The sequence below is a fragment of the Lepidochelys kempii genome, chromosome 2 (genome assembly GCF_965140265.1).
Source record: "Lepidochelys kempii isolate rLepKem1 chromosome 2, rLepKem1.hap2, whole genome shotgun sequence".
In the NCBI taxonomy this organism is placed as follows: Eukaryota; Metazoa; Chordata; order Testudines; family Cheloniidae; genus Lepidochelys; species Lepidochelys kempii.
The window spans coordinates 233,117,154-233,143,002 of NC_133257.1; the positions used below are offsets into that span (position 1 = coordinate 233,117,154).

Consider the following 25,849-nt stretch of genomic DNA (forward strand, 5'->3'; position numbering starts at 1 on the left):
TGTGGTTCATTTACTCGAAGTTGCTTTAGTATATAACAAAACCGACTTTTCTCTTTCCCACCCCATTATCTTTAAACTGCATATATGGATTTAATTTATACACAACCATCTTAAAATAGCTTTATATCAGACACTTGATTAGAAACTCAGCATGTCATTTCTTGTATTATAATATAAATGTAACTCTTAAGTGGAAATAAAGGAAATGTGACCCTTGATATTAAAATTACACTACCAATCATAACACAAAAAATAAAAATGTAAGATATTGCTTTAGTAGAAAAATGCTAATTTAAGAAATTCTACACAGAGATATGCATGCATAAAGACAATTTAAGGTTTGTTTTTGGGATGACTATGTAAATGCACTTATTAAAAAAATCCAATAAATTAATAAGTACCTCACAAAAAAAATCCTGAACTTTACAGTGGATATTAGTCTTATCTAAAGAAAAGCTGTGCATTGCATTTAAATCACATATCTAAATTCCAGAGTTTACTAACCCAGCTTTTCAAGGATTAGCACAGCATTAATATTCAGTATGGTTTGCTGGAAGTTTATTTCAGGTTCTTTTGTAATATACTGTAATTATTATTTTGACCTGACTCATATAACAATGTGGTTAACATTTAAATACGCGTTTAATGTAGAGAATTATAAATTCATTGCTAAATTAAAATCTTTAATCTATATCACTTAGGAAATGTTAAATCTTTTAGAAGGAACTAAGCACCATGCTTAAAAATATTCTGTGTTACAATTCCTTAACTTGGAATTTTGGTTTAAGATTGTTCATTCAGGGAAAAAAACTTGCTTCATGTTTACAGTAAACCTCAGACTAGAATTAACATTTAAATGTCAACATTAGTAACAGAAGCAGTACTTGAAAACCACCTATTTCATTAATTGTTGCTAGTTAAATAGAATTTGCCAGAAGTCTCCAAAGGTGATAGTGCAATTAAAAACAATAACATTAATGCTTTTAAACAGTAGTTTTAAAGGAACAGTGAAATAATACTGCCATTCTAAAACGTTAAAAACTGTACTTATGATCACAGAAATGGCAATCACACAATAAATGAGTAGGCGTAATATTCAGCACATACATCAGATACAGTCTTAGATATTATTACCTATACTTGTATAATCTATAACTGTATAAGATATAACCCACAAGATAAGAGGTGAATTAATATTAAAACATTTTAATTATTAAAAAAATGTACTTGTAGAATAACATGTACTGGTTTGATAATTGGTATTCATGTATTGAAGAAAATAGAAAACTATACTTTTTAGTGGTATAACTTATGAGCAAACATACAGCAAAGACTAGATACATATTTTAATATGGATTTCATAGATATGCTATGTCTCTCATAATTGAACATGGCTAAATTTGTTGGATCCAAGCCAATCTGCCATTTAAAACACACTATGTGCAAAGGTCAGAACACAAGTCACATACTCTCTACAATGTGTAGAGTGACCGTTTTGCTGCTTCTTTCCTAGGAATAAGCAAATAGCCATGATTAACATTTATTTTGATTAAGGCTATTTGTGATGTTAACACATATAAACAGAAGGCGAACAAAACTCCTGATGTATTTTAAATAGAAAAATATGAACAATAGTAACCTATCTATTGAATGTCAGGTTATTGTAATTCTTCTTCTTTTTAATTACATGTGTTTTGTTGTACATCACATCCCTTTGCACACAGGTAAAGATGAAAGCTCTTTGAATATAGGCTCAATTAAAAAATACAGTCTAAAATTTCTAGGAAAGACTTACTTTCTATAAAGAAGCCAATTCTCCTACCCAGAAGTCCAGAAACACAACTCCTAAATTTATCTCTTGTTTTTGAAAATAGCATATAGGATGAAGGCATTTCTTTGCTTTGTGTGCTATTCCTCAATTTTTTATATCTAAGGAATCTTCAGAATATTGCACCTGCTTTAATTTTTAATATGCAGTATTTCTGTCAATTAAATGATTAAAGAAGAAAGGCCCTTCTTTCACTGAGCAAGCACAGGATGTGTTTTTGTATACCTTAAGAATGTTTAGCAAGATTTACAGAAAATGTTCTAAAGTGGTATTTTAGAACTGTTACAGGAAATTGCTAATCGGTAATCAAAAATATAAGTACTTTTCTCTTTTTTGTCAGTGAGTCTGGGGTATTGCACAAAAATACATTTAATCACTGAATAAACTGTTTAACGTTTTCTTGAATAATATCTTAAACCTTTTTTAAAAAAATTGCCAGTTTGTAAGTACAATTCCCATTCACCTCTGGGGATAAAAATAAACAAATTATTTGAGAAATTTAAAATATAAAAATAATAGAGAAAAATGTATCATCTTACATTGTACCCTTTTCCTCATCATTTTACTATGTTAAATTTCATGTTTTGTAGACACCTCTTAGTAAAACAATTGTATCTACCCTTTGTACACAAGCTAAATTGTAAATGATTAATTCATATTCATTTAATTATTTTCCTTTTTAATTATTATAATCCCACATATATGTGTATAAATCACTTTAAGGACTGACTTCTTTTTCCAAAAGAAAATCACCCCCCTGTATCATGTCAATGCTTATTAATCACTAGACCCATAAAAATATGTGACAAGATTTTACTTTCTGATCCCATAGCTTGTTACAGGCACACTACTTGCAGTACTGCAAGTAGTACTTATTTTATGCATTTCTTCTCTTTTGCATTTCAAAGATCTCCTTCAAATGATTGTTTTACAGAACTATCTAGAGGTTATCTAAATTTTGCCATCAAATATTGCACACTGCCACAAGGTAGTGATCATGGAATCTCTTTCAGCCTATCTAATGTTCATTCCATCAAAGGAACTAAACTACAATCAATTAAAAATAAGCAATTTTTTTATTAAATAATTTAGAGAATCAAAGTTTGACTGCATTTTTACAGAACGAAAGTTTCAGATTGATCAATAGTGAAGTGGTATTACATTGTGTTAATGTATTGTATAGATAGATATAAAATATGCTTTTATTTGAAATGTGTGAAATTTTTACAAAATATATTCTTCGTGAAATCTTTGACAGGTGTTGCATTATGATTTTCTTTTGTGACAGCTTTCAGTTTTATGAAGGGCCAAATCTTAAGATAACTAATATTACGTGGAGAAAGATCTATGAATTGTAACACCTATTTTTAAATGAATAAATTACAAAATTAGTATCTTAAAATACAGTTACCTTTTTAGGAAAACCTTCCAAATTGCTAACAAACTAGGAGAGAACATTGTTTCTAATTTTTAGTTGGAATATAAGTTTTTCAAGCATGGATATGTTAATTCACAAAACCACAGTATGTTTACTATATTATCATAAAAATACATATATATTTATTTTCTAATATTACCTATCAGGGACATTAAGAAAAATTTGCTTTTATACCATGATTTTATTGTTGTCAGGTTTAACAAAATAATTAGGGATGCTGTTTAAATTAGATGTCATTGTCCTGACAGGAATGAAGAAGGCCTCGGACACTGTGATCTCGGACACTGTATCAAATAATTTGTGGCTTTTTAGAACTTCAGGATATGAATTCCTTTATTCCCAAACAAAATAGTTGGTGTGCACCTGCAATTTTCAGATTATTTTACAAGCCCAAAAAGCAATCAAAATAGTCTTGTCAATATGTCATGTAATGTAAACAGTTCTACATTCTAACTTTTATTCTAACTGTTATAGTTCTTTTGTTTTGAAGGGAAGACACTGGGTGATTTTACACAAGCTGAACTATATTAAATTCCCAAACTTTTATGGCAGCTTCTTCTTAAGAACAAAATTCTAATTTCTATACATTACTATATATGCTTTTGAAGGAATTTTCAGAAGATTACAGATTTAAATAGGCCTGTTATGTTAATCAAAATGTTTAGCTAGCGCCTATCTATGTAGGAAATGACCTTCACCACTTCTTTCCCCCTCCCCCCAGTTCTTCCTCCTCTATCTAAATAATTTCATTTAAAACTTTGTAGGAGAGAAAGAGCCTGACCTAAGATATCCTGCACACAAACTGCATTGCATACTCAGATATCCCAAGGGGCTAGAGAGTTGTGCACATCCCTCCTCCCCTTCCACACAGCTGCTCTTCACGAACCATGCATATGTGCAAAGGTTTTATTATTTATTTATCAATTTATAAAACACATCCAACCTCACAATTTCTGGGTACAGGTAACAACACTTTGAACAATACATATAATTTAATAACATTGGTTTAAATAAACGCCAAAATGTTACTAAGGCAGCCTTACAAAATCATCATGAAAATTTACCAGGCCAATGTGCAAATTCCACTTGTCTGCCCTTTAGCATGATAATGAAAATAAATCAGTGATATTTTACTGGGAAAAAAAGAAAGAAAATTATTACTGGCCCTAGGGCAAGTGAGGGAACAGAATTTTGCAGGGCTGTGTTTAATCTCTCTATACTCCCAACCACCACCACAATTAGTTTCTTCTGCTACAGCCATACCTGCTTACAATGGAGAATTGAAAAGCCTGGGATTTTTCTCTCTGCTGACCACCTCAACCACCCCTTTCCCACAGTTTCTCTCCACTTTTTGAAAGAGACAGAAAATGAATTTACATTAAAAACAAAACAAATCTGGGAAGGAATAAACTACCTTTAAGTAAATTTAGAGAACAGTTGTGCTCAAGAACTGTTTTTGTGTAGGGCCGGTAGTGTCTGGCATATTGTATCTTCTGTTCAACATCACTTTCACAATGTGGCACTAACTGCCAACCTGCAGTGCACCCACATTACAGAAGTCTTTTTGGGGGCAAACGACCAGAATTAATAATGATAATTTATTATTTGTATTATCATGTATTAGTTCATTAGTCACGCTGAGGGGGGAAGAAACAAGAGAGCACAGAGTGCGTGCATGGAGGTGGGATGGGTGGCAGTGGGAATGAGTCCTGCTGTCATACTTAGGAGGACAGTAACGAGATAGGAACAAGATTTTGGAGGGGGTCTGGGCGGTGGAGCAGGAATGTACATATTAGTGCAGCAGTCACCGCGATGGGGGTGTAAAACGGCTCCGGTTAGCCAGAGCCCCACCACTGTGAGATTTTACAGGCAGGTCTGAACCCCCCCCCCCCACATTCCTGCAAGGTGGCTGGCCTGCGGCTACACACAGCTGATTGCACAGATAATAGGGATAACACCCGACTTAGGCGTGCCAGGCGGTGGTGTGTTGGGCCCTTGCTCCAATGGTCAGGCGTGGGGGGGCGGGCCGAGCGGGGGGAGGGTGTCCCTCAGGGGCCCAGGCAGGCTGGCAGGCCCGAGGTGCCGCTCTCTGTGTGCTGGAGCAGCGCCGCCACGCAGCCCGGGCAGCTCGCACATCAGGTGGCAGAGACACTGGAGTCTTCCGGCTCGCGCGCGCGCTCTCGCTCGCTCGCTCGCTCCCTGCCTCCCTCTCCCGCACGCGCTGGCGAGGGGCGGCCCTCCCCTCCCTGAGCCGGCCTCTGCCTCGCGCACGCTCTGTCTGGGTATTGGTTAGAACCGTTGGAGGGTCAGAACTCCGCCGTTGCTCACGTTCCACTGGCGGCCCATGAGGCACCGCGAGGTAGCCCGGACCCAGGCCTTCTCCACAGGGAGGTACAGCGCGCCTGCGCGCGGGCCTTGCTGGGTTGCCTGTCTGCCTGTGGACTGCTGTCCTCAGTGTGCGGCCCCTGTGTGCGTTCGTGACTGACTGATTGATACAGCCCGGGTGGGGGCGAGGAGAGACTCAGCCCGCGGACATGGGTCCTAAATCACTGCTGTGGCGGCGGCGGCGGTGGCGGCGGCTGAGTGCCTGAGGGGGAGCCCCGGCCGGGGGAGGGAGAGAGGCAGGGGCGCTGCTGTGTGCGGTGTTGACGGTGTTTTTAACCCTTAGATGGTCTCCAGCGAGCCGCTGCTGCTGCCTGTGTCACTGGAGGGCGAGTTCTCCAATAGCATGAAGGAGATGATCGGCGGCTGCTGCGTGTGCTCCGACGAGAGGGGCTGGGCCGAGAACCCGCTGGTATACTGCGACGGGCACGGCTGCAGTGTCGCAGTGCATCAAGGTGAGTGAGTGCCCGCCCCCGGGCCCGGCCTGTAGATTTTCTCCTGCCACCTCTCTCCTACCTGAGACCCTCCTCCCCTTACCCTCCCCTGCCGCACACCTGTGCCCTGCACCCCTTCCTGACCTGCCCACCGTTCCTCTGTCCCCACAACCTCCCTCCTGCCTGCCTTCCTCTCAACCCCGCTTTCCCACTGCTTCTTTTACTGTTTCTTCCTGAAACCAGCCCTGCACACCCACACCTCCCCCACCTGCACACCCACACCTCCATCCCCACCCAACACAGTTTGTGCCTCTTCCTTCCACAACAGCTCCCTCCCGCACTCCGGTTCCCCGAATACCTGCCCCTGCCATATCAGCTGCTGTGCCCCCCCCCATACACCACCCCCATTTCCTCTTCCTTAATTAGACACGTGTTTGAGGGAAGCCAGGACCGGAGAGGCTGGGAGGAGTCTGCAAAGGGAGACTCGGCTGTTAGGATCGCCTCCTCTGCTTGCCTCTTTTCCCTGAAAGTTTGCAGTGTTGTTATAGCTCTGTTGGTTGCAGCGTATTAGAGAGATAAGGGGGGTGAGGTAATATCTTTTACTGGACCACCACCTCTTGGAGAAAGAGACGAGCTCGCAAGCTTACACAGAGCTCTTTTTCTGGAAGAAGAGCTCTGTGTAAGCTCAGATGCTTCTCTCTTACCAACAGAAGTTGGTCCAATAAAATATATTACCTCACTCTCTTGTTTACTCCTTCCCTGAATGTCATTTGGCTGATAGTGTCTGGTAGATATGGAGACTTCCTGTTGTGATGGTTTTGGCAGCAGGAGGGACTGGTATTACTTACTGGAGTTAGATTTGTTGGATTAGTGGAGAAAGAGAGTGGTTGGTGTCCAGCTCAGGGGCTGTGGTGCACAGTGTATACATGTGATTATTTTCTGCTGTCATTGCATTGCCTTTTCTTTGGGAGGAGGGGGAGAGACTGGATTGTAGTATTTTCACCTGACTAGAAAAGGAACAAAATTATCATAACTTCTAAATGAAGAGCAGAAATAAGGAACTGTAATAGAGGTTAGTAGTTTCTCTTTCCATCAACACCAAGCTGACTGCATCTAAAATAAACGCTGTGTCCTCTGATGTTTTTTTAATATGTTGAACAAGTTAGAACAGTGGAGAAGCTGAAGTCTTATATCCAGATCATTAGTCTGAATACCTGAAATTGTTTGTTACATTGGGTTAGATATACCTTGTATTTGTGAAACTTACCTCCCAGCTCATAAAATGAGAGCGGGGGCAATCCAGATAGAACTGCAAAGGAATGAAATTGTCCCTTGTAAAGAACTTGGTGTCATGAGGTGAATGGAGGCTGAAGAGTAGCTTGTGTAGTGAGTCTGTTTTTGATTCAGGGTTGCCTTATCTTCAGAGTGGAGTTGACGTTGAAAGGTGTCCCAGTTTGTCTACAGTCATGCTTACATCAGGATTTTGGGTTTTTGTTTTGATGTGGTTTAGAATACGAAAAGAATGACCAGAACATAGATAGTATTTGTTTTCAGAAGGAGAAGGCAGTCACTTATGCCAAACTGAGTAAATTTTAAACAATATATGTATCCTACCTTTGCTAACACTAGTTCAGCTTGATAAGTGTTGGTAACCTTGGGAATCCTAGGGTCTTAAATATGGTGCTCTGATGGGATCATATGATCGTGTTGAAAAAGGTGGTATCAGCCCTTCTGTGTTGATTCTCAACATCTCTATTGCTACTGGAGCTAAACTAGTGTTAGCAATATGGGGAAAGTTTTGGAAAATGCCCCTAATATAGACAGAGACTCTTAAGTTGGATATAACTGTATTGCAGCCATGTCTGTTCAAGTTCAAATATGGAAGGAAGGATGCAATTTCAGGAATATAACCTGATGATGATACTCTTAAGTTTTTGAGGTCAAATCCTATTGTGGTGGTTGCAGAATTACTGTATTACAGGTGTAATATATTTTGAGTGTATGTTAACAAAAATGGTGCACATCTTGACAGTTGACATTGTGGAACTGGTAGAAGAGGCACTTCCGTTATAACAGACTTTATAACTGTCCAAATACTCTTTGCAGCTGAATATTTTCATACTACTTATTAGTCTAAGAATTAAACATTTCCTTTTTTGGGAAGTTTGAGTTAAAATTATTTGGCTATCTGTGAAATCCAGGCATAATTTTTTCTTATCAAACTTCTCAGATACCTAGTTTTCACTCTTGTCTAGTTCAAAACAAGCTTCTTTAAAACTTGCCAGTGATTTAATTCTCTAAGGAGATAAGTGCTCCTAACAACTTTGAAGAAACTTTGTCTAGCAATAAAAAAGGTGTAAGCATAAGGAAGTCATGTATTGAGCAATAAACTTTTAATTTGTTAATGCACAGAAGTGATGTTCAAGATACAGATACAAATATGTCTGGAACTTTGCTAATTTGAAATGTAAGATACGCCACTTTAGACGCTGCCTAACTGTGATGGATCTGGACCTGCCTTGCCAAGCCCTCTCCGTGAATTGCCCCATCATTCACTTCTTTATACCATATGCTATGTGCCTCTGCACTGTCTATTGCCAGTTTCCAATTGTGTGTGCTGAGACAGGGCTTCAACAGGAAGATTGTCAGATTTGCTGTACTGCTTCTGATGATATTTTGAAACTTCAAACATTGTAGTGTATATTGGTTTGACTATGCAAACAAGTCACAATGCTGAGTTTCTTTATTTGGGGGAGTATCTCTCTTTGTGCTTGTCTTTGCCAATTTTAGTTAATGGTAGGACAGTAAAGCAAAATGTTTTCCCTTTATTGTGGCTATATTACAGAACTTTAGCATACACTAATCAAAAAAGGGATGTCCAATATGTTTTAGTTTTTAATACTTGAATAGTGCAGGTGACAATTTGATAACTGATTCATTATTACCTGAATATGAATAGACTTATGTAGTAGGTGGTTGGACTTTTTTTGTGGGATTTAAACTTCATGTTTTGCATATCAGAAGACAATGTTTATGTTTTACATTGCATGTACTGATTTTTTTCCCTCTAAGTTAAAATGTAATGCTCAAGGCATTCAGAGTACTTTACTAGTTCGAAATCCCCCTTCACTCCTCCTCCTCTTTGTTTACAGTTAATGATGTTAACTTGTCAGGTGTCTTTTTAATCACTACTTTTTACTTCACTGCGTATTTAGAATTTGAAAAAATCTGACACTTTAAGCAAAATGCAAAACCACTGGGTTCATACAGCATTGGGGATCTTAAGTGTAGAAAGTCAAATGCAAAATTATTGCTCCTGTGGAAAACATAATTTGACTTTGTTGTATGTATGAAGGCATACAAAATACACACCCACACCCCTCCTACCCCGTACTTGAGGTTCCAAGAGGACACAGTTCGTGGTGCTATGAGAACTGTTAATTTGAGTTTCCTGTTCTGCATATTTAAAATCTGAACTATAAACAGGTCCTATTAGGACCCTCTTTTGTTATACACCATACAAATACAGACCCCAATTCTGCATGGTGATCTGGACAGGCAGACGTGTATAGCTACATGGAGCCCTTCTGTAGTTAGTAAACCCTGCATATGGGAATAGGGATTCACATTTGCAGTTCTGCTTTCAGAATCAGGACTATAATGGTCTTTCCCCCAAGAGTTTACTTTGAACTTGATTGGACTACTTATGTATGCAAGTAATTTATAAGTATAATGTTTCAGGGATTGGGGCCTTAGAACGTATTGTTGCTTTAAATCCAGTTTTGATATTCTTCAGTTCAGATTTGTCATATTTGTAGGTCCTCTTGCCTCTTCAGACAAAATATTATTTCTTCATTTAGTCTTCAGAATACCTTATACTTTCTGCAATACTCAAGTGCAGGAAAAGTCATCTTATTGAAATTAAAATGTTGGGTTTTTGTGACAGTTTTTTCCCAACTATATTCTATTTTAGCATGATTACCTTTTCTCTCAAAAATATAACTTACTACAAATGACAGATTTTTGTTATTGTAAAGTTAACTTTTTATCCTAAATTAAATAGAAAAACATATTGCATGTAAAACATCTATTATATTTGAACAATTTTTGTTTTTTTCCCCACAATGTACGGTAAACTGTAGTTCGTTTTACTTAATCAGAACAAGTATTTTGCATAAACTTAAAGGTTAATTAGCTTGTACTTGACCACTGGCTTGAGAGGTAGTTTTGACAGTGTGTTAGGCATAACATGTTTTACACATAGAAGTAGACTTACCCTATCTGTAAAGTGCTTCAAGCTCTGCTAATGAAAAGAGTTTATAATTGAGCAAAGTATTACTGTATTGTAGTACTGTATTATGATTGCTAAAATATTTTATCTTGTCTGAAACAGCTTGCTATGGAATTGTTCAAGTACCTACCGGACCTTGGTTTTGCAGGAAGTGTGAATCTCAGGAAAGAGCAGCCAGAGTGGTAGGTGCTTTGTTTATTAAATAATACTACAAAATTGCTTAGTAGTAATGTTATTGAGCATTATTTGTTGAACTTTCTATTATAATTCCATGTTAATTGGACACCATCAGTTTGAAATACAGTTTTTTTTAAAAAAGTTAAACTAGCTTCAGGTATTACATCTGCACCTGAGTATTCCTGGCCATTTTTGTGGTTTTACAATCACACTTTCCAAAGTGGTCTCTTCCTCGTCCCTGCTTGTATTGTGTAAAAGACCCAGATAAGTAGGGGAAACTGATTAACTGTATACTAAAAATCTTGCGAAGTTCAAAAAGTAAACAATAAGAAGTGTGTTATGAAAGCAAACCCTTAAATCTGCAAGTGTGATGGTCAAATGTCGTTCCTCTGCTTGCATAGCTGTCTAGAAAAAAAAATCAGAATTAAACTGGCTGTATTACATTGAACAGGCCAATTATTTGTGTCCTGCTACCTCTTTACTTTAAAATAATAGACTAGAATTTAAGAGCATTAAAATTTAGGTATATGTTCTCCCACTGAGGCACAGTTGCTTTACATGGTTAATTGTCATTAATACTAATAAGGCAAGTAAATCTGATTTGGTGGGAGGCTAGGTTTCATTGTTTCTGTGCACTAAAGTTTTTCTTTCTGCCATAATGCTTTTAAGAAATCATCTAATTGCTTAGTTGATGGGCAGATGAAGGTAGCTGGCACTTATTTTGTCTACTAATAATTTTAAAATTGCACATTTTTATACGACAAGCAAATACAGTTTTTCTTCCTCTCCTTGTCTGTCACTTAAAATATTAGATTGTAAGCTTTTTGAAGCAGGGGCCATATCTTTGTGCTTTGTATGATGTCAAGCAGAATGAGCCCCCAGTCCTGATTGGGGCATTTGAGCCCTGATATGAAAAGTTCAAAAACATTGATCAGTACAGTGTTAAAAAGCATTCAGAGTTTTAACTAAGTTATCCATGTTTTATGTAATTCATTGAGACTTCTCAGATGTTGGAGAATAACAAAGTTAAACAAAGAAAGCAGGTGAAAATTGTCTTATCTGCCTTAGTGACTTAAGGATTTCAACTGTCTGTACTACCGTTTTGTTAGTTCTGGAAGAGTCTGTTCTCCCATTATTGTATTTAAAGCCAAATGTTTTATTGGATGGATCCAATTCCAGAATGATTATGTAGTCTTCCTAATATTTGGTAAGAATTAAAGGAACACCATAGTATTAGTTTCCTTATTTGAAATGCTTCCATAACATGGCCAGGGCTCTAGCCCTTATTCATAGTAAAACTTCGGAGGGAATAACTTCAGTAAGGAAAAACATGAGTGCCAAGCTCCCATTATATGTGCCACAAATGTTTGTTTCAGAACTGTATATAAGCTGGGTAGTGTGTATGTTTCCTTAGGTAGCAAAAGAAAAACAGCAACACGAAATCCTTTATAATAAAAGAAAAACAAACCCAAAAGAAAACACCTGCACACTATTGTGGGTGTAATGGGAAATAATACTAAAGACTCCGGTGCAGATCATGCAATTTACAACATTGAATGGCTGGCTGGAACCACACAGAGCCTTGTTGACTTCAGTGGGCTCCGTGGCATATGTCTACACTGCAGCTGGGAGTTAGTCTTCCAGCCTGGAAAGACAAACGTGTTTGTGGGGCTCACACTAGCACTCTACAATAGTTGCATCTATGTTGTGGCACTGGTGAAGGCTTGCACTAACCACCTGAGCTTGGAGTTGGGGTAGGGAGGCTGAAGCTTGGTTGACTAGCCTGAGCCTTCATTAGTGCCGCAATGTCCACAAAGTTGTTTTTTGCATGCTAATGCTAGTCTGTCTACCTGGGCTTGTAGATTTGCTTCCAGCTCCAGTGCAGACATCCGTGTGCAGGCTGAGTAGTCTACCTGCATGTTTTAAATTGATGGAATGCGGCTTTTATGCCTATTGATCAGGATCAAGTTTTAGTGTTGTGATCATATGAATGTAATCTTCAGTATTGTAGTGGTTGCAGATATAGTTAAAATTGCAAAAACAATTTCCATTATTGTCTCTTCTGTCTCCTTTCTTTTTTTCTTAATCTTATAGTTTCCAAACCATTCACTTTTAGGCTGAAACTTTACTTGTTTTCTCTTTGGGGGGCATAGGGATGAGAGAGAATGTGTGCAAACATACTTCCTGTCTTTGAGAATTAACACCTTTTTTTTTCTTTTTTTTAAAGAAAAAGTGAAGTATAATACAAATTATGAAAAATGAAATTTGGCATGTAAATAACGAGCAGCACATGCTTTGCTAAATTGGGGGGATGGGGAAGAAAATTGAATTAGATATAATAAAGTTACAAATATTTTAGAGTGCAAGATTGTACCTGTGTAGTAGCAAATTCCTTCAGTATTCAAAAGGACACCAAATTACATCACACTTTTATCTACATTTTTACCTTCTTTGTTATTCCAAGTAATACCTAAGGCTACTGTAACAAATAGAGAAGTCACTTTTTCTTTTTTCAGTTTGCTTTGTACAGATAATAGAAAACCCGAGCCTTTCACACTCCTAAGGTCTCTTCCAACCTCAATCTTCTATGATTCTATAACTTCTTAAACAAAAGAGAAGGAAAATGTAACTGTAAAATCATACATTTTTAAATTGTCTCATTGATTATAATATCTGAAGCTACCTCAAACTATTTTTAAAATGGATTATATCTCAAGTTGATGGTGTTCCTTGTAAACTGTGTAGCTATAGAGCAATGCCGTGTTTTTGCATATATAGCTTTGTGTGTGAAATTACTGCTTCTCCTACTCTAAGGCCCTGTGGTGTTGACCAGTGGTGTATTTCCTGCCACCTAGACATGTGCCTCATCCCTGGAAAATCCCTGCTGTTGACATGAATGACTTCTGCTTCCTTTGCGTCACCTGAGTGGTGGAAAGGAAGTGAAATAGGGCAGAGAAGGCTCCACTGACTGTGGACCCTTAACCTTTTAAAAACATTTTATCCTTGGGCTGAAAAGGATAGAAACTAGCTCCAGGGCAGATCACATAAGGTCAGGTAATGGCTGGCCTTGAAAGGCATAAATTCAGCCCTTGTGCTCAAGGACCAGTGCAGTGTGTGTACTACCAGTGATGAAAGATATTTCAAAAATGGTGTGAAAATGGCACTATCCCAGTTCTGCCGTGACTGGTGAATTGAATCTGATGCATGTCAAAATGAAGTGTAGGTGCCACTTCTCCCTCTGGGTGCATTTTTTTAATGCTTGGTTCTCCACTGGTCAGTGCCTCAAAGTGAGACTCTGGTTCTTAAAGCCACAACAGAATCTTTAAACTTGTATATGCCTTATTTATCACATCTAAAAAAGAGCTACTAATGCTTTAGCTACTTTTTGTGAACCTAGAGTTTTCCCATCTGTTCATCTCAGTGTAAATATAAGTATTTATCTAGACTTCTAAATAATGCATCTGTGCTAAAACCTGGGCACATGAACTGTTCGGTCTTTAAAATATCGAATAAAAAATTCAGATTGATGTAGTGTCATCATTAATATTCTACCTAATAAACAACAACTGAGACTTCCCCACTCATCTCTCTCTTCTCAGAAAAACTGAGTTAATAGGTCGGCCTTACTTTGTGCTCTAATGGTCAGCAGGCTTTCTGACTGTTGACCAAAACAGGGAATAAATTATATTGTGAATTGTTTTCCCACTATGAAAACTGCCCAGCCCTTGAACAAAATGGCTAGGGATTGTTGACTTCAGTATTCTAGCTAATAGCAAATGTTAAATGGCTACCACACAAGGAGAGAGAGGTAGTCTATAAAATGCACAGGATTCAAACCTCAAGGGGCTTTTATAAATATAAACCAACATCTTGAGTGGCACCTGGAAACTATTTAGAAAATAGTTTAACTCTGAAGCACAAGTGCAGTATGTTGCCTGAGAGAAGTACCTTTAAGCAGATAAAGTGTTCAGCTAGGCTTGAAGTGTAGTCCCAGATTGAAAGTAATCCATTCTGGAGATAGTAGAGGCTTGGATAACTGGTGAGAGATCCAGTGAAACTTGAAGGAAGATGGGTCTTGGGGAAGAAAGGGCCTAGAGGATTAAGAGTGCTTTATCTGCTTGCTATCTGAATATCTAGATGTAACTGAGGAATGCAACAGAACCTCTAAGCAGAGAAATTGTGTAACAAAAAGCGAAGAAGCTCTCTAAGTAGTTGATGAATTTCTGCAATCTTCTGTGGTTGCTTCCCTTAGCCTTTTAACATTAATTATGGAGGGTAGGTCTCATCCAACCTTTCACTCAAATTTAAATAAGGAAATATTCCTCCTACATCCAGCAGGACTTTCAAACTTCAGTCTTAACTAAATATTGGGAAATTGATAGTCTGGGTCTTGTGAACTTGCTACTGCACTGTCTGGAAAGAAATGCAGTACTGAGTATCATCGGCATACTGTTGAACTGCATCCCAAAGTGTCCCTTCTCTAATGACCTTCTATCCACACACCAAATAAGAGGGCTGACAAAGTAACAGCCTGTGTGAGGAAGCTGTTGGGATGATGACACATTGTCAACACTGGCATTTGGACCGTCGTGGGGGGAAAAATATTCACTTCAGTGCAAATACAGTAAGTCTGTTCCTGCCAGGGTCTGCAGATATGTCAATGAGATCAAATGTATTTTATGGATTTAATAGAATCTGCATGTATTTGATCTTTGTCCACTTCCAGGAGGACATCTTTGACAATGGAGACCAGGTGCAGTCTCCATAACATGCCAAGCTGTTTTATATGTGGAGTATTCAGGTTTTCCTTTCTACTCCTGTTTGCCAGAAGCTGGGATTGGGTGACAGGGCATGGATTACTTTATGATAACCTGTCTGTTCATTCCCTTAGTGGCCAATGGCAGGTGCCCCAGTCAGAGGACAGGATGCTGAGCTTGATGGACGTTGGTCTGACCCAGTATGGCCATTCTTACGTTCTCATGAGTTACTTGCTACAGCCTTTTCAATTATCTTTTCCCCAGTAGAAAATGTGTGGTGATTAGCAAGTTTGTTAGTATCAAGAGATGATTATTTGAGCACAGAGCTGACAATAGATTCTTTAAGTTTTAAATTCTTCTCTCTGGGGGAAAAGACACCAACAATCTTCTGTAGTAATCCCCTTGACAACTGAGAGTCCCTTGTAGTAGTGACATCCCCAGAAACAATTCCTGTGTGGCTGCTTCTTAGCCCTGGTCTACACTAGGGGTGGGGGATTGATCTAAGTTACGTAACTTCAGCTACGTGAATAATGTAGCTGAAGTTGACGTACTTAGATCGACTTACCATGGTGTCTTCACCGCCGTGAGTTGACTGCTGCCGCACCCCTGTCGACTCTGCCTGTGCCTCTTGCGGCGCTGGAGTACAGGAGTTGATGGGAGAGTGCTCGGGGATTGATTTATCGCATCTAGACTAGATGCGATAAATTGATCCCCGCTGGATCGATCACTGCCCGCCAGGTGAGTTGGTCACCTGGCAGCCATGCCCCAGTCACCTACCCAGCACCCTGGCGTGCCTCACAGGCACCTCCTGCCCAGGAACAAGGAAAGGGCTCGGGGACTACCAGTGCCATGCAGAGGCTCAGGATGGGCCCAGCTGCTACCTTGATGATCCCAGTCACCCACCATGAGTCCCAATCCCTGGGGGTAGCAGCGGGGCCAGCACTCCAGGAGACCCCGGAGCCATGGATCACTGGGTGCCGCAGCTCGGAGTGGGAACAACCGTAAACCCTCCAGCCTCCTCCAGCTGCCCTGGGAGCTGCTGCATCTTGGGTCCAGCCCCTCTTCCTTTCCTGCCGCCCAGTGGCTCTGCTTTGCCCTCTGATGCCCACTGGGGTGCTGGGCTTCTCTGGCCCTGGGCAGGGACATTGCCGGTCACCACTCCGCCAACGTACACAGTTTGGGGGGCAGGGCCCCCCCATGCCAGCCCCAACTCCAATGTACCACCTGGGACTATCGTGGCTTACCTTTGGGGCCGCGGCCCACAATTTGGGAACCATTGCTGTAGCTGTTCCAGGGGGTGGTTACATACCAGGCACGAATTTTACATTGGTTTGTAAATATCAAAGATCATTTTATGTGTTGTTTCCTGCTAGCAAGCCTGAGAAGTGGTAGGTGAGGCTTATGGGGTAGAATGTTGTGGTTTAAGTTTACCCTGGTTCCTGAAATTCTTTTTATACCCTTTTGGTTTTTTTATCCATATCAGTCCCTCTGGAGATTGGGTTCTGTCCCCAAGGGACAGGGGGATTGTGCCCTGCCCTGGGTGTTGCAACCTGCCACTTGGGATTGCAGCACTGCTCAAGTTTGGCTCAACCAACCCTCTGTCATGTTGCGGGGGATGGCTGGGCCAAATTTGTGTGAGTTATCTTTCCCAGCAGGTTGCAACAATACTTATTCAAATTTGGACACCACTGCTCTCCCTTGTTCCTCTCCTTCCCCTGCACCATGAGAGAGGGCCAGCTGGGCCATATCTGAATGGCTGTGGCACCATGCACCAGGTTGCAAATCCTGGTTTGGGGAGCCAGGCCCAGCCCCAACAGGCAGGAGCCGTCACTGCTGTGTGAGTTTTCAGTTTTGTCCTTTTAATTGTGGTATTTTCATGTTGCTTTGCATTTGCAAAAAAGCATTTCTCTATCTATTTGGCTGTGCAAAAGGGTATTCGTGTAGATGGGACCATACTGTTAATCTTTTGTTCATTTTTATTAAAGATTTGCTAAATTGGGATTACAATCTGTCTGGAGTAGTATGATGCATGATGGGCTGTACTAGGGATGAAGCTAGGATAGAAATTTACAAAATTCAAGGAAGATGGGAAGGAAAATGTAAGGTTGGAGATAAGAGGTTGGGGAGAGAGCAAAAAATAAATGCTATAATTAATTAGATAGTATCTGAGTAATTCAGAAACAAAACCTACCCCTCTAAATGTAAGTAATCCTCCCAACCCAATATGTTAGTGTGATTTTTGGAGTTCCTCAAAAGATTAGAGTGATACTAACTTCATGATCTTCTTGATCAGATGCTTTTGTTTTTTTTCTGTAATCCAGCCAGAGTGCTTTGAGAATGTTGAGTTAGCATTCCAACACATCTGGAAATGCCCTTGAAGTTCCATAGTGTGCATTAGATCACAGATGTTTGGAAGCAAACTGAGAAGTAAAGCAATGAAGTAATTGACCCTGTGAAAGCATAATTTCTGCTATCTTTCCTGGTTTATGTTAAGTTTAAAAAAATAGTGCCTTTTCATGTTTTTTAAAACCAACATGAGTATTTATGCCTAAATATTAGGAATTACAGAAGAGTATGTTCTGTGTATTATGTTGCAGTTCCTCTCCAGTGCACGGTGAGGACAGGCTAGAATGATGTCGAATGTCCATTTTTTCAGAATCATAATGTTCTAACATAACATGTTTATGATTGTGCTTATTAAATACTTTACTTATCTTAAGTAGTGTGATTATTTTAAAATCTTTTTTAACTAAAAGCAAATATCTTTTTAAATGATCTTACTTTGTTTGCCACTGTTTGACAATATGAATCAGTTGTCCTTCATGAAAAAAGTGCATAGAATGTAGGAATGGTTTCTGGAATGTATAAATGTGTTTTGCTGGGAAAAATACAATTTGGGATGGAAAGTATACATATAAGCTAAGTAATTTGCATATACTGTTTATGTCTACTAAAAAGACTTTAAAGAGAGAGAAATGTAAAACTAAATTATACTTATGATTTTTTGCGGGGGGGAAGTAAAGGGAGGGAGATCACATCTCTAATCTCAGGGTATGTCTACACTGACGTAGTTACAGTGCTGGCAGTTACAGCACCGCTCAGACAGTGCTGTAGGGAAACCGCTGTTGTGTGTTCACACTGTCAGCTGCCTGCGCAATGTGGCACTTTAGAGCGGTGAACTCTGTGCACCTAACCCACAGAGCAGCTCTTCCTCTTCTGCTGCTAAGAGTTGTGGGAAGGTGGAGGGGGTCGCGGGGCATTCTCGGACCTGTCCCAATGCACCGTGATGCATTGCTTCATAACCTAGCAATTCATGTGCTTCCGTACGCATTTGTCCCCAACTTTCAATGGCTTGTGTACTGCGCGCTCTGCTCTGCCTCTTCGGTCTGCAGGAATGGATCCTGCACTGTTGACGAAAATGCTGCTTGCTGTCACTAACGTGTCACGAATGGTGGTAGAGTTATTCCTTAAAATACAAAGGCAAGAGCAGTTTGACATTGATCTCGCCATGTATAGTAGCTACGACACGAGATTGCTTGTGGTATTCATAGAGGTGCTGACCACAGTGGAACACCGCTTTTGAGCTTGGGAAACAAGCACTGAGTGGTGGGATCACATCGTCATGCATGTCTTGGGTGACAAACAGTGGCTGCAGAACTTTTGGATGAGAGCGCCACATTCATGGGACTGTGTGATGAGCTCGTCCCAGCCCTGCGGTGTAAGAACATGAGAATGAGAGATGCCGTGCTGTTGGAGAAGCGCGTGGTGATTGAATTGTGGAAGCTGGCTACTCCAGATTGCTACCGATCGGTCGCTAACCGGAGTGGGAAGGTTGACCATTGGACTCATGTTAACGGAAGTGTGCAGGGCCATTAATCACATCCTGCTCCGAAAGCCCGTGACTCTGAGCAATGTGCGTGACAATGTAGATGGCGTTGCACAAATGGGCTTCCCTGCAGAGGGGCGATAGATGGCACGCACATTCCAATTTTGGCACTAGACCACCTAGCCACTGAGTACATTATTCGTAAGGGGTATTTCTAAAATGGTTCTCCAGGTGCTTGTAGATCACTGTGGACGTTTCACAGACATTAACTGAGGCTGGTCCGGAAAGGTGCATGACGCACACATCTTTCGGAACACTGGTCTGTTCAAGAAGCTGCAAGCAGGGACTTTCTTCCCAGACTAGAAGATCACTGTAGGGGAAGTCGAAATGCCTATTGTGATCCTGGGAGACCCTGCCTACCCCTTAATGCCGTGGCTTATGAAGCCATACATGGGGCAACTTGACAGCAGCAAGGAGTGGTTCAACAACAGGCTGAGCAAGTGCAGAATGACTGTTGAGTGTGCTTTTGGCCATTTAAAAGCCCGCTGGTGCTGCCTATATGGGAGGTTGGACCTATCAGATTACAGTATTCCTATGCGTATAGCCGCATGCCATACTCTCATAATATTTGTGAGGGGAAGGGTGAAAGCTTCATTCAGGGCTGGACCACTGAGGCATCCACAGATGGAGGCTGAATTTGAACAGCCAGAGACCAGGGCTATTAGAGGGGCTCAGTTCGGGGCCATAAGGCTCAGGGATGCCTTATGGCAGCAATTTGAAGCTGAAAGCCATTAATATTTGTTGCTATGCTCGGGAGCGCAGTGCTTGTAATGCTAGGAGGTGATTGTGATTGGTGCAGACAATGAACATTGAAGGTTTAAGAAAATAGCCTGTTGCTTTGCAGGGCTCTTTTTGCTTTCAATTAATGGAATAAAGATGGCTTTCAAACCAAAACAATTCTTTTTTTTAAAAAACAACAACTGAAGGAGAGACAATAAAAAAAAACATATCAACGCTGAGGGGGATTGGGGAAGGGGGAATGGAGGGTCCCAGGAGGAGGTGGGGTCCCGGGACGTTAAAGATTTGTGTATGTCCAGGTATTGTATCCAACTGTCTCCTTTGAAGCACAGTGTAGCAGGTACTGTACTTCAGCAGGGCTAAACTGCACAGGGATAGGTGTTGAGTGCAGTGGGTACTGGGAGTCCGCAGTGCTGGACTGTGACGGGGGAGGAATGGAATACAGCGGGTACAGACTGGAGCTAGGAGGTTGATAAGAGTGTTGGCAGTGTTTGGGGGGCGAATGGGAAAGTTTTCGACAGTAGCTGCAGGGGAGGGTAGGTACGGAGCTGCTCGGTTTACAGTGCTAGTAGCACCTGGAGCATGACCACTTGGCGCTGCATAATGTTTGAGACGCTCCATGGCTTCATTCTGGCGCGCTTTGTTCTCCTTTCGGTCCCTCTTCTCACTGTCCCGCCACTCCTTCAATTCTTGTTTTTTCGCTGCAGAGTGCATCATGACATCACAAAGAAAGACCTCTTTAGTTCTTTGTGGCCGCTTTTTAATTCTGCTTAGCCATTCAGCCGGCAATAACAAAGGGGGAGGCTGGGCTCCCAAGGTCATATCTGTGAAGCCAAAATGCAACATTTTACTGAAGCAGTATTGTTTGCAACACACAAACCACTGATTCAGTGATTTAAAATACAGCCACTATTCACATACCGATCACTGACTGGCTGACCCCAGGCAAGCACACATGAGCCATAAGGCCCCCAAAATGGTGAGTAACAACAGGGAAAATTAGCGTTCCAGGACTGTACTGTACAATGGGCACGTGGCTCTTGGGGAGAGTCAGCACTGTAGAGGGGGCCTTATAATCATTACTGTCCCCACATTTTCCACAGGCTGTGAGGAGCGTGAGCAGAGGGAGGGTCTTCTCCAAGACTGCAGCTTCTGCCCTGGCCCTTATGTGGCTTGCCTCTGTGCAGCAATAGTCGCCTTTCCCTCCTCTTCCCCCCTTGTGATGGCAGAGTGGCATGGGAAAGTTACACTTAATGGTGCAAGTAACAAAGCAACTCTGCCAAAGAACCTGCAGCAGCGGTTGCCTAGTATCCCATGAGTGTTTCCTGGAGGTCTCTGAGGGTGATTCCCTTGAAGTGAGGGAGTCAGTCAACACCCTGTTCTGCTGCTCAGACTAGGCATGTGGTGGTACACGCATCATACAGACACAAGTCTGCTTTCTGCAACCCTCCTGCATGCAACAACTCACTTCAGTGATTCCCAAAATCAAAACCACTTACAGGAGCCTCCTCTCCTCTTCACGCTTTGCCAAGCTCTGACAGCTGTGACTAATGTAATGCCAATATTTAAAAAGGGCTCTAGAGGTGATCCCGGCAATTACAGACCGCTAAGTCTAACGTCAGTACCGGGCAAATTAGTGGAAACAATAGTAAAGAATAAAATTGTCAGACACATAGAAGAACGTAAATTGTTAGGGAAAAGTCAACATGGTTTCTGTAAAGGGAAATCATGTCTTACTAATCCATTAGAGTCCTCTGAAGGGGTCAACAAACATGTGGACAAGGGGGATCCAGTGGACATAGTGTACTTAGATTTCCAGAAAGCCTTTGACAAGGTCCCTCACCAAAGGCTCTTACGTAAATTAAGTTGTCATGGGATAAGAGGGAAGATCCTTTCATGGATTAAGAATTGGTTAAAAGACGGGGAACAAAGGGTAGGAATAAATGGTAAATTTTCAGAATGGAGCGGGGTAACTAGTGGTGTTCTCCAAGGGTCAGTCCTAGGACCCAGCCTATTCATAAATGATCTGGAGAAAGGGGTAAACAGTGAGGTGGCAAAGTTTGCAGATGATACTAAACTGCTCAAGATAGTCAAGACCAAAACAGACTATGAAGAACTTCAAAAAGATCTCTCAAAACTAAGTGACTGGGCAACAAAATGGCAAATGAAATTTAATGTGGATAAATGTAGGGTAATGCACATTGGAAAAAATAACCCCAACTATACATGCAATATGATGGGGGGCTAATTTAGCTACAACTAATCAGGAGAAAGATCTTCGAATCATAGAATATCAGAGTTGGAAGGGACCTCATAAGGTCATCTAGTCCAACCCCCTGCTCAAAGCAGGGCGAATCCCCAATTTTTGGCCCAGATCCCTAAATGGCCCCCTCAAGGTTTGAACTCGCAACCCTGGGTTTAGCAGGCCAATGCTCAAACCACTGAGCTATCCCTCCCCCCCTTGGAGTTATTGTGGATAGTTCTCTGAAGAAGTTGATGCAGTGTGCAGCGGCAGTCAAAAAAGCAAATGGGATGTTAGGAATCATTAAAAAGGGGATAGAGAATAAGATGGAGAATATCTTACTGCCCTTATATAAATCAATGGTACGCCCACATCTTGAATACTGCGTACAGATGTGGTCTCCTCATCTCAAAAAAGATATACTGGCATTAGAAAAGGTTCAGAAAAGGGCAATTGAAGTGATTAGGGGTTTGGAACGGGTCCCATATGAGGAGAAATTAAAGAAGCTAGGACTTTTCATCTTGGAAAAGAGGAGACTAAGGGGGGATATGATAGAGGTATATAAAATCATGAGTTGTATGGAGAAAGTGAATAAGGAAAAGTTATTTACTTGTTCCTATAGTATAAGAACTAGGGGCCACCAAATGAAATTAATGGGTAGCAGGTTTAAAACAAATAAAAGGAGGTTCTTCGCACAGCGCACAGTCAACCTGTGGAACTCCTTGCCTGAGGAGGTTGTGAAGGCGAGGACTATAACAGGGTTTAAAAGAGAACTGGATAAATTCATGGAGGTTAAGTCTATTAATGGCTATTAGCCAGGATGGGTAAGGAATGGTGTTCCTAGCCTCTGTTTGTCAGGGTGGAGATGGATGGCAGGAGATAGATTGCTGGATCATTACTTGTTAAGTTCACTCCCTCGGGGGCACCTGGCACTGGCCACTGTCAGTAGACAGGATACTGGACTGGATGGTCTGTTGGTCTGACCCAGTATGGCCATTCTTATCTTCTTATGACTGGCTAGCCTCCTCCAGGGTAGAGAAGAGCTCCTGGCTGCATGCATCTCTGGCCTCCGAGTCATCCTCTGCCTCTGGGTCCCCATCCCACTCTTGGTCCAAAATTTCCTCCTCCTGGCTCGGTCCACTATTGACTGGCACTTGAGCCAATGAAGTATCTACAGGGGCCTTCGCAGTGGAAGTGGGGTCGCCACGGACTATCGCGTCCAGCTCTTTGTAGAACTGGCAGTTCTTGGGCGTAGCAGTGAAGCAGCGTTTTGCCTCTCGTGCCTTGTGGTAGGCGTTCCACAGCTCCTTCACTTTTGCCCTACGCTGCAATGTGTCCCGGTCATGGACCCTTTCTATCATACATCGTGAAATCTGTCCAAAGGTATCATAATTCCTATGGCGGGAGCACAGCTGGGACTGGACAGCCTCCTTTCCCCAAATGCTGATGAGGTCCAGCAGCTTGGCATTGCTCCAAGCAGGTGATCTTCTGGTGCGTGGAGCAGGCATGGTCACCTGGAAAGATGCGCTGACACCACTGCATGCGTCACCAAGAAAACAGAAAGGGGACTTTAAAAATTCCCAAGGAATTTAAAGGGTGGGGCTCCCGGTTGGTCACCTGAGGGCAGGGCAGTAGAGTTCAAACTGATGACCAGACAGGTGAGAACAGGCATTGTGGGACACCTCCCAGAGGCCAGTTGCAGTGCTATAATCGACAAGGGTGTAGCCCCGGCTCAGAAAGTTGTATGCCTCTCATCAGGGTGTTTTTTACAGCGCTGCGACTGTGCAGTTTCTGCACACTAAATGGCTTGGCAGTGTGTACACCTTGGGAGTTAAAATGCAGAAACCTGCATTGCTGTGCAGAAACTTGCCAGCGTAGACAAAGCCTCAGTAAAGGTGTTGAGAGAGAATCTCCTTAGAAGTGCAGCATGTCATATGTCCCTTCTCCCCACCCATGTCCCCAACTCATGTTAATGGAAACTTTTGCATAGGTTTTTGGATTAGTGGCGTTACTGACTAAAATCCATCTTCTATCATATTGTACCTATGTAACAAAATACTGCATTACAATATTTCCTTAATTACTTACCTTCCATAAATCATCTACCATTTTCATTTACATAATCTCTTTTTGGTAAGAGTTGATAGCAATCATGTGAAACCAGTGGTGCTGGATAAAGTGTTTTAAAGTTTTTCCTGGAAAAAGGCTTTTCACAAATGAAACTTTTAGCAAAAAGTGGACCTCAAAATTGCAGAAACTCCATGGAAGCTGCTTCTTTGCTTAAAAACCTGGGTTTCCGTAAATGAGAAATTTCAATGATGATTTCACAAATAATTTAAATGATTTTACTAAAAGCAACAACAACAAAAACTTTGGGGAAAAAAGGAGTGGAGGAGGTCAGCTTTAACCCTGCAAAACAGAAACGACTTTAACATTTGTTTTGAAACCTTTTTTCTTTATTTTAATCATCTCTCAAAGTTAGTCCATTTCCACTAGGGAAACCAATTCAGGTGTTTCCATTTAAAAAAGAAATAAGTAAAGTGTTTCCTGTGGAAACCTTGCAAGTTAATCCTTCACATACAATCACATTGTTTACTGCTTTATGGGAAACTTCAGCCTGAGTCCTGCAAACCCTTACTTTCATGAAACTCCTTATTCAGGTGAGTAGTTCCATTGGCTGGTCATGTGATTGACTAGTTATACAAGTAAAGATTTGTAGATCTGTGCCTTTGATAGTAAGGTATGATATGTAATGTATGCCCAGAGGGTCAGAACAAGTGGAGTTTTATCAAATGCATTCTACATTCACAGGGCACTGAAGGGGCAACATGCTGTTCGTTAATAAAGATCTGACCTGTTTTGCTACTGTTTATATTTTTCCTTCCGCTCATGTTGTCTTGTTCTTTCTTCTCTTTCACCACCCATCTACACAGATCTCTCCCTCTGTACAGCATGGGCTTTTCCTTTTCATCTTGGTTGAGTGAGATCTCTTCTTAGGAGTGCTGTTCAGGTTTGACTTTTCCATGTGCTAGTGGTGTATTTAATGAAACTTACTAAAATATTTACTATAATGGTACTCTGATTTCCAGAAATAAATTGTCCTTTCCTGGGTCTTGACCTCTGCCCTCACTTTGCCACTTCATAATGAGTAAATCACGCAGACAAGCTGAGAATTGGTAAACCTCTTAGAATGGTCACTAAGCAAGAAAGCCCTCTGATGCATATATTTTTCCCTCCATCACCGTCATATTGATCTATTTGTATTCACCAGGAATGAGCCAATGACTCTACTAAAAGGGAAGTTGACCCAAGACACCTTGGAATGGATACCCTAGCTTATCTCTGACCAAATCAATTTCTGTATGCATTTTCCTCCCTTTCTGCTGCTTGGAAGACTGACTATGAAAGTCAGAAATCTAATAATCGCTTCACTAACTCCAAACTAACTAAAAACACTCTGGTAATCAGACCTGGTAGAAGCTTGAGTGCTCCACTAATTATCCCTAACAGACCTTACCATCTTCACCAGGGCCATTTACTTCACGCAGCTTAGCTCATCTGTGTTTAGCAACATGGCTATTGAACATGACAATCTAAGGTCTGGTCTACACTTAAAAATTAGATCAACTTAACTGTGTGGTTCAGAGCAGTACAAAATTTCACACCCTGAACGCTA

General features: G+C 41.1%; 1 protein-coding gene across 8 annotated transcripts in view; it reads left to right on the forward strand.

Moving 5' to 3' along the window:
- Positions 1-5,537: 5,537 nt before the first annotated feature.
- MLLT10 (MLLT10 histone lysine methyltransferase DOT1L cofactor) overlaps positions 5,538-25,849 on the forward strand; it is a 222,898-nt gene continuing 202,586 nt past the window's right edge. For 3 of the 8 annotated variants that reach the window (XM_073334203.1, XM_073334205.1, XM_073334208.1), the window contains exons 1-3: positions 5,538-5,733; positions 5,935-6,103; positions 10,476-10,555. In XM_073334203.1, the coding sequence (XP_073190304.1) occupies positions 5,611-5,733; positions 5,935-6,103; positions 10,476-10,555 (372 nt within the window). In that variant the 5' untranslated portion in view covers positions 5,538-5,610. Of the gene's footprint in view, positions 5,734-5,934; positions 6,104-10,475; positions 10,556-25,849 lie in introns of those variants that run through there. The other 5 variants (XM_073334206.1, XM_073334213.1, XM_073334207.1 and 2 more) reach the window with 5 other exon arrangements.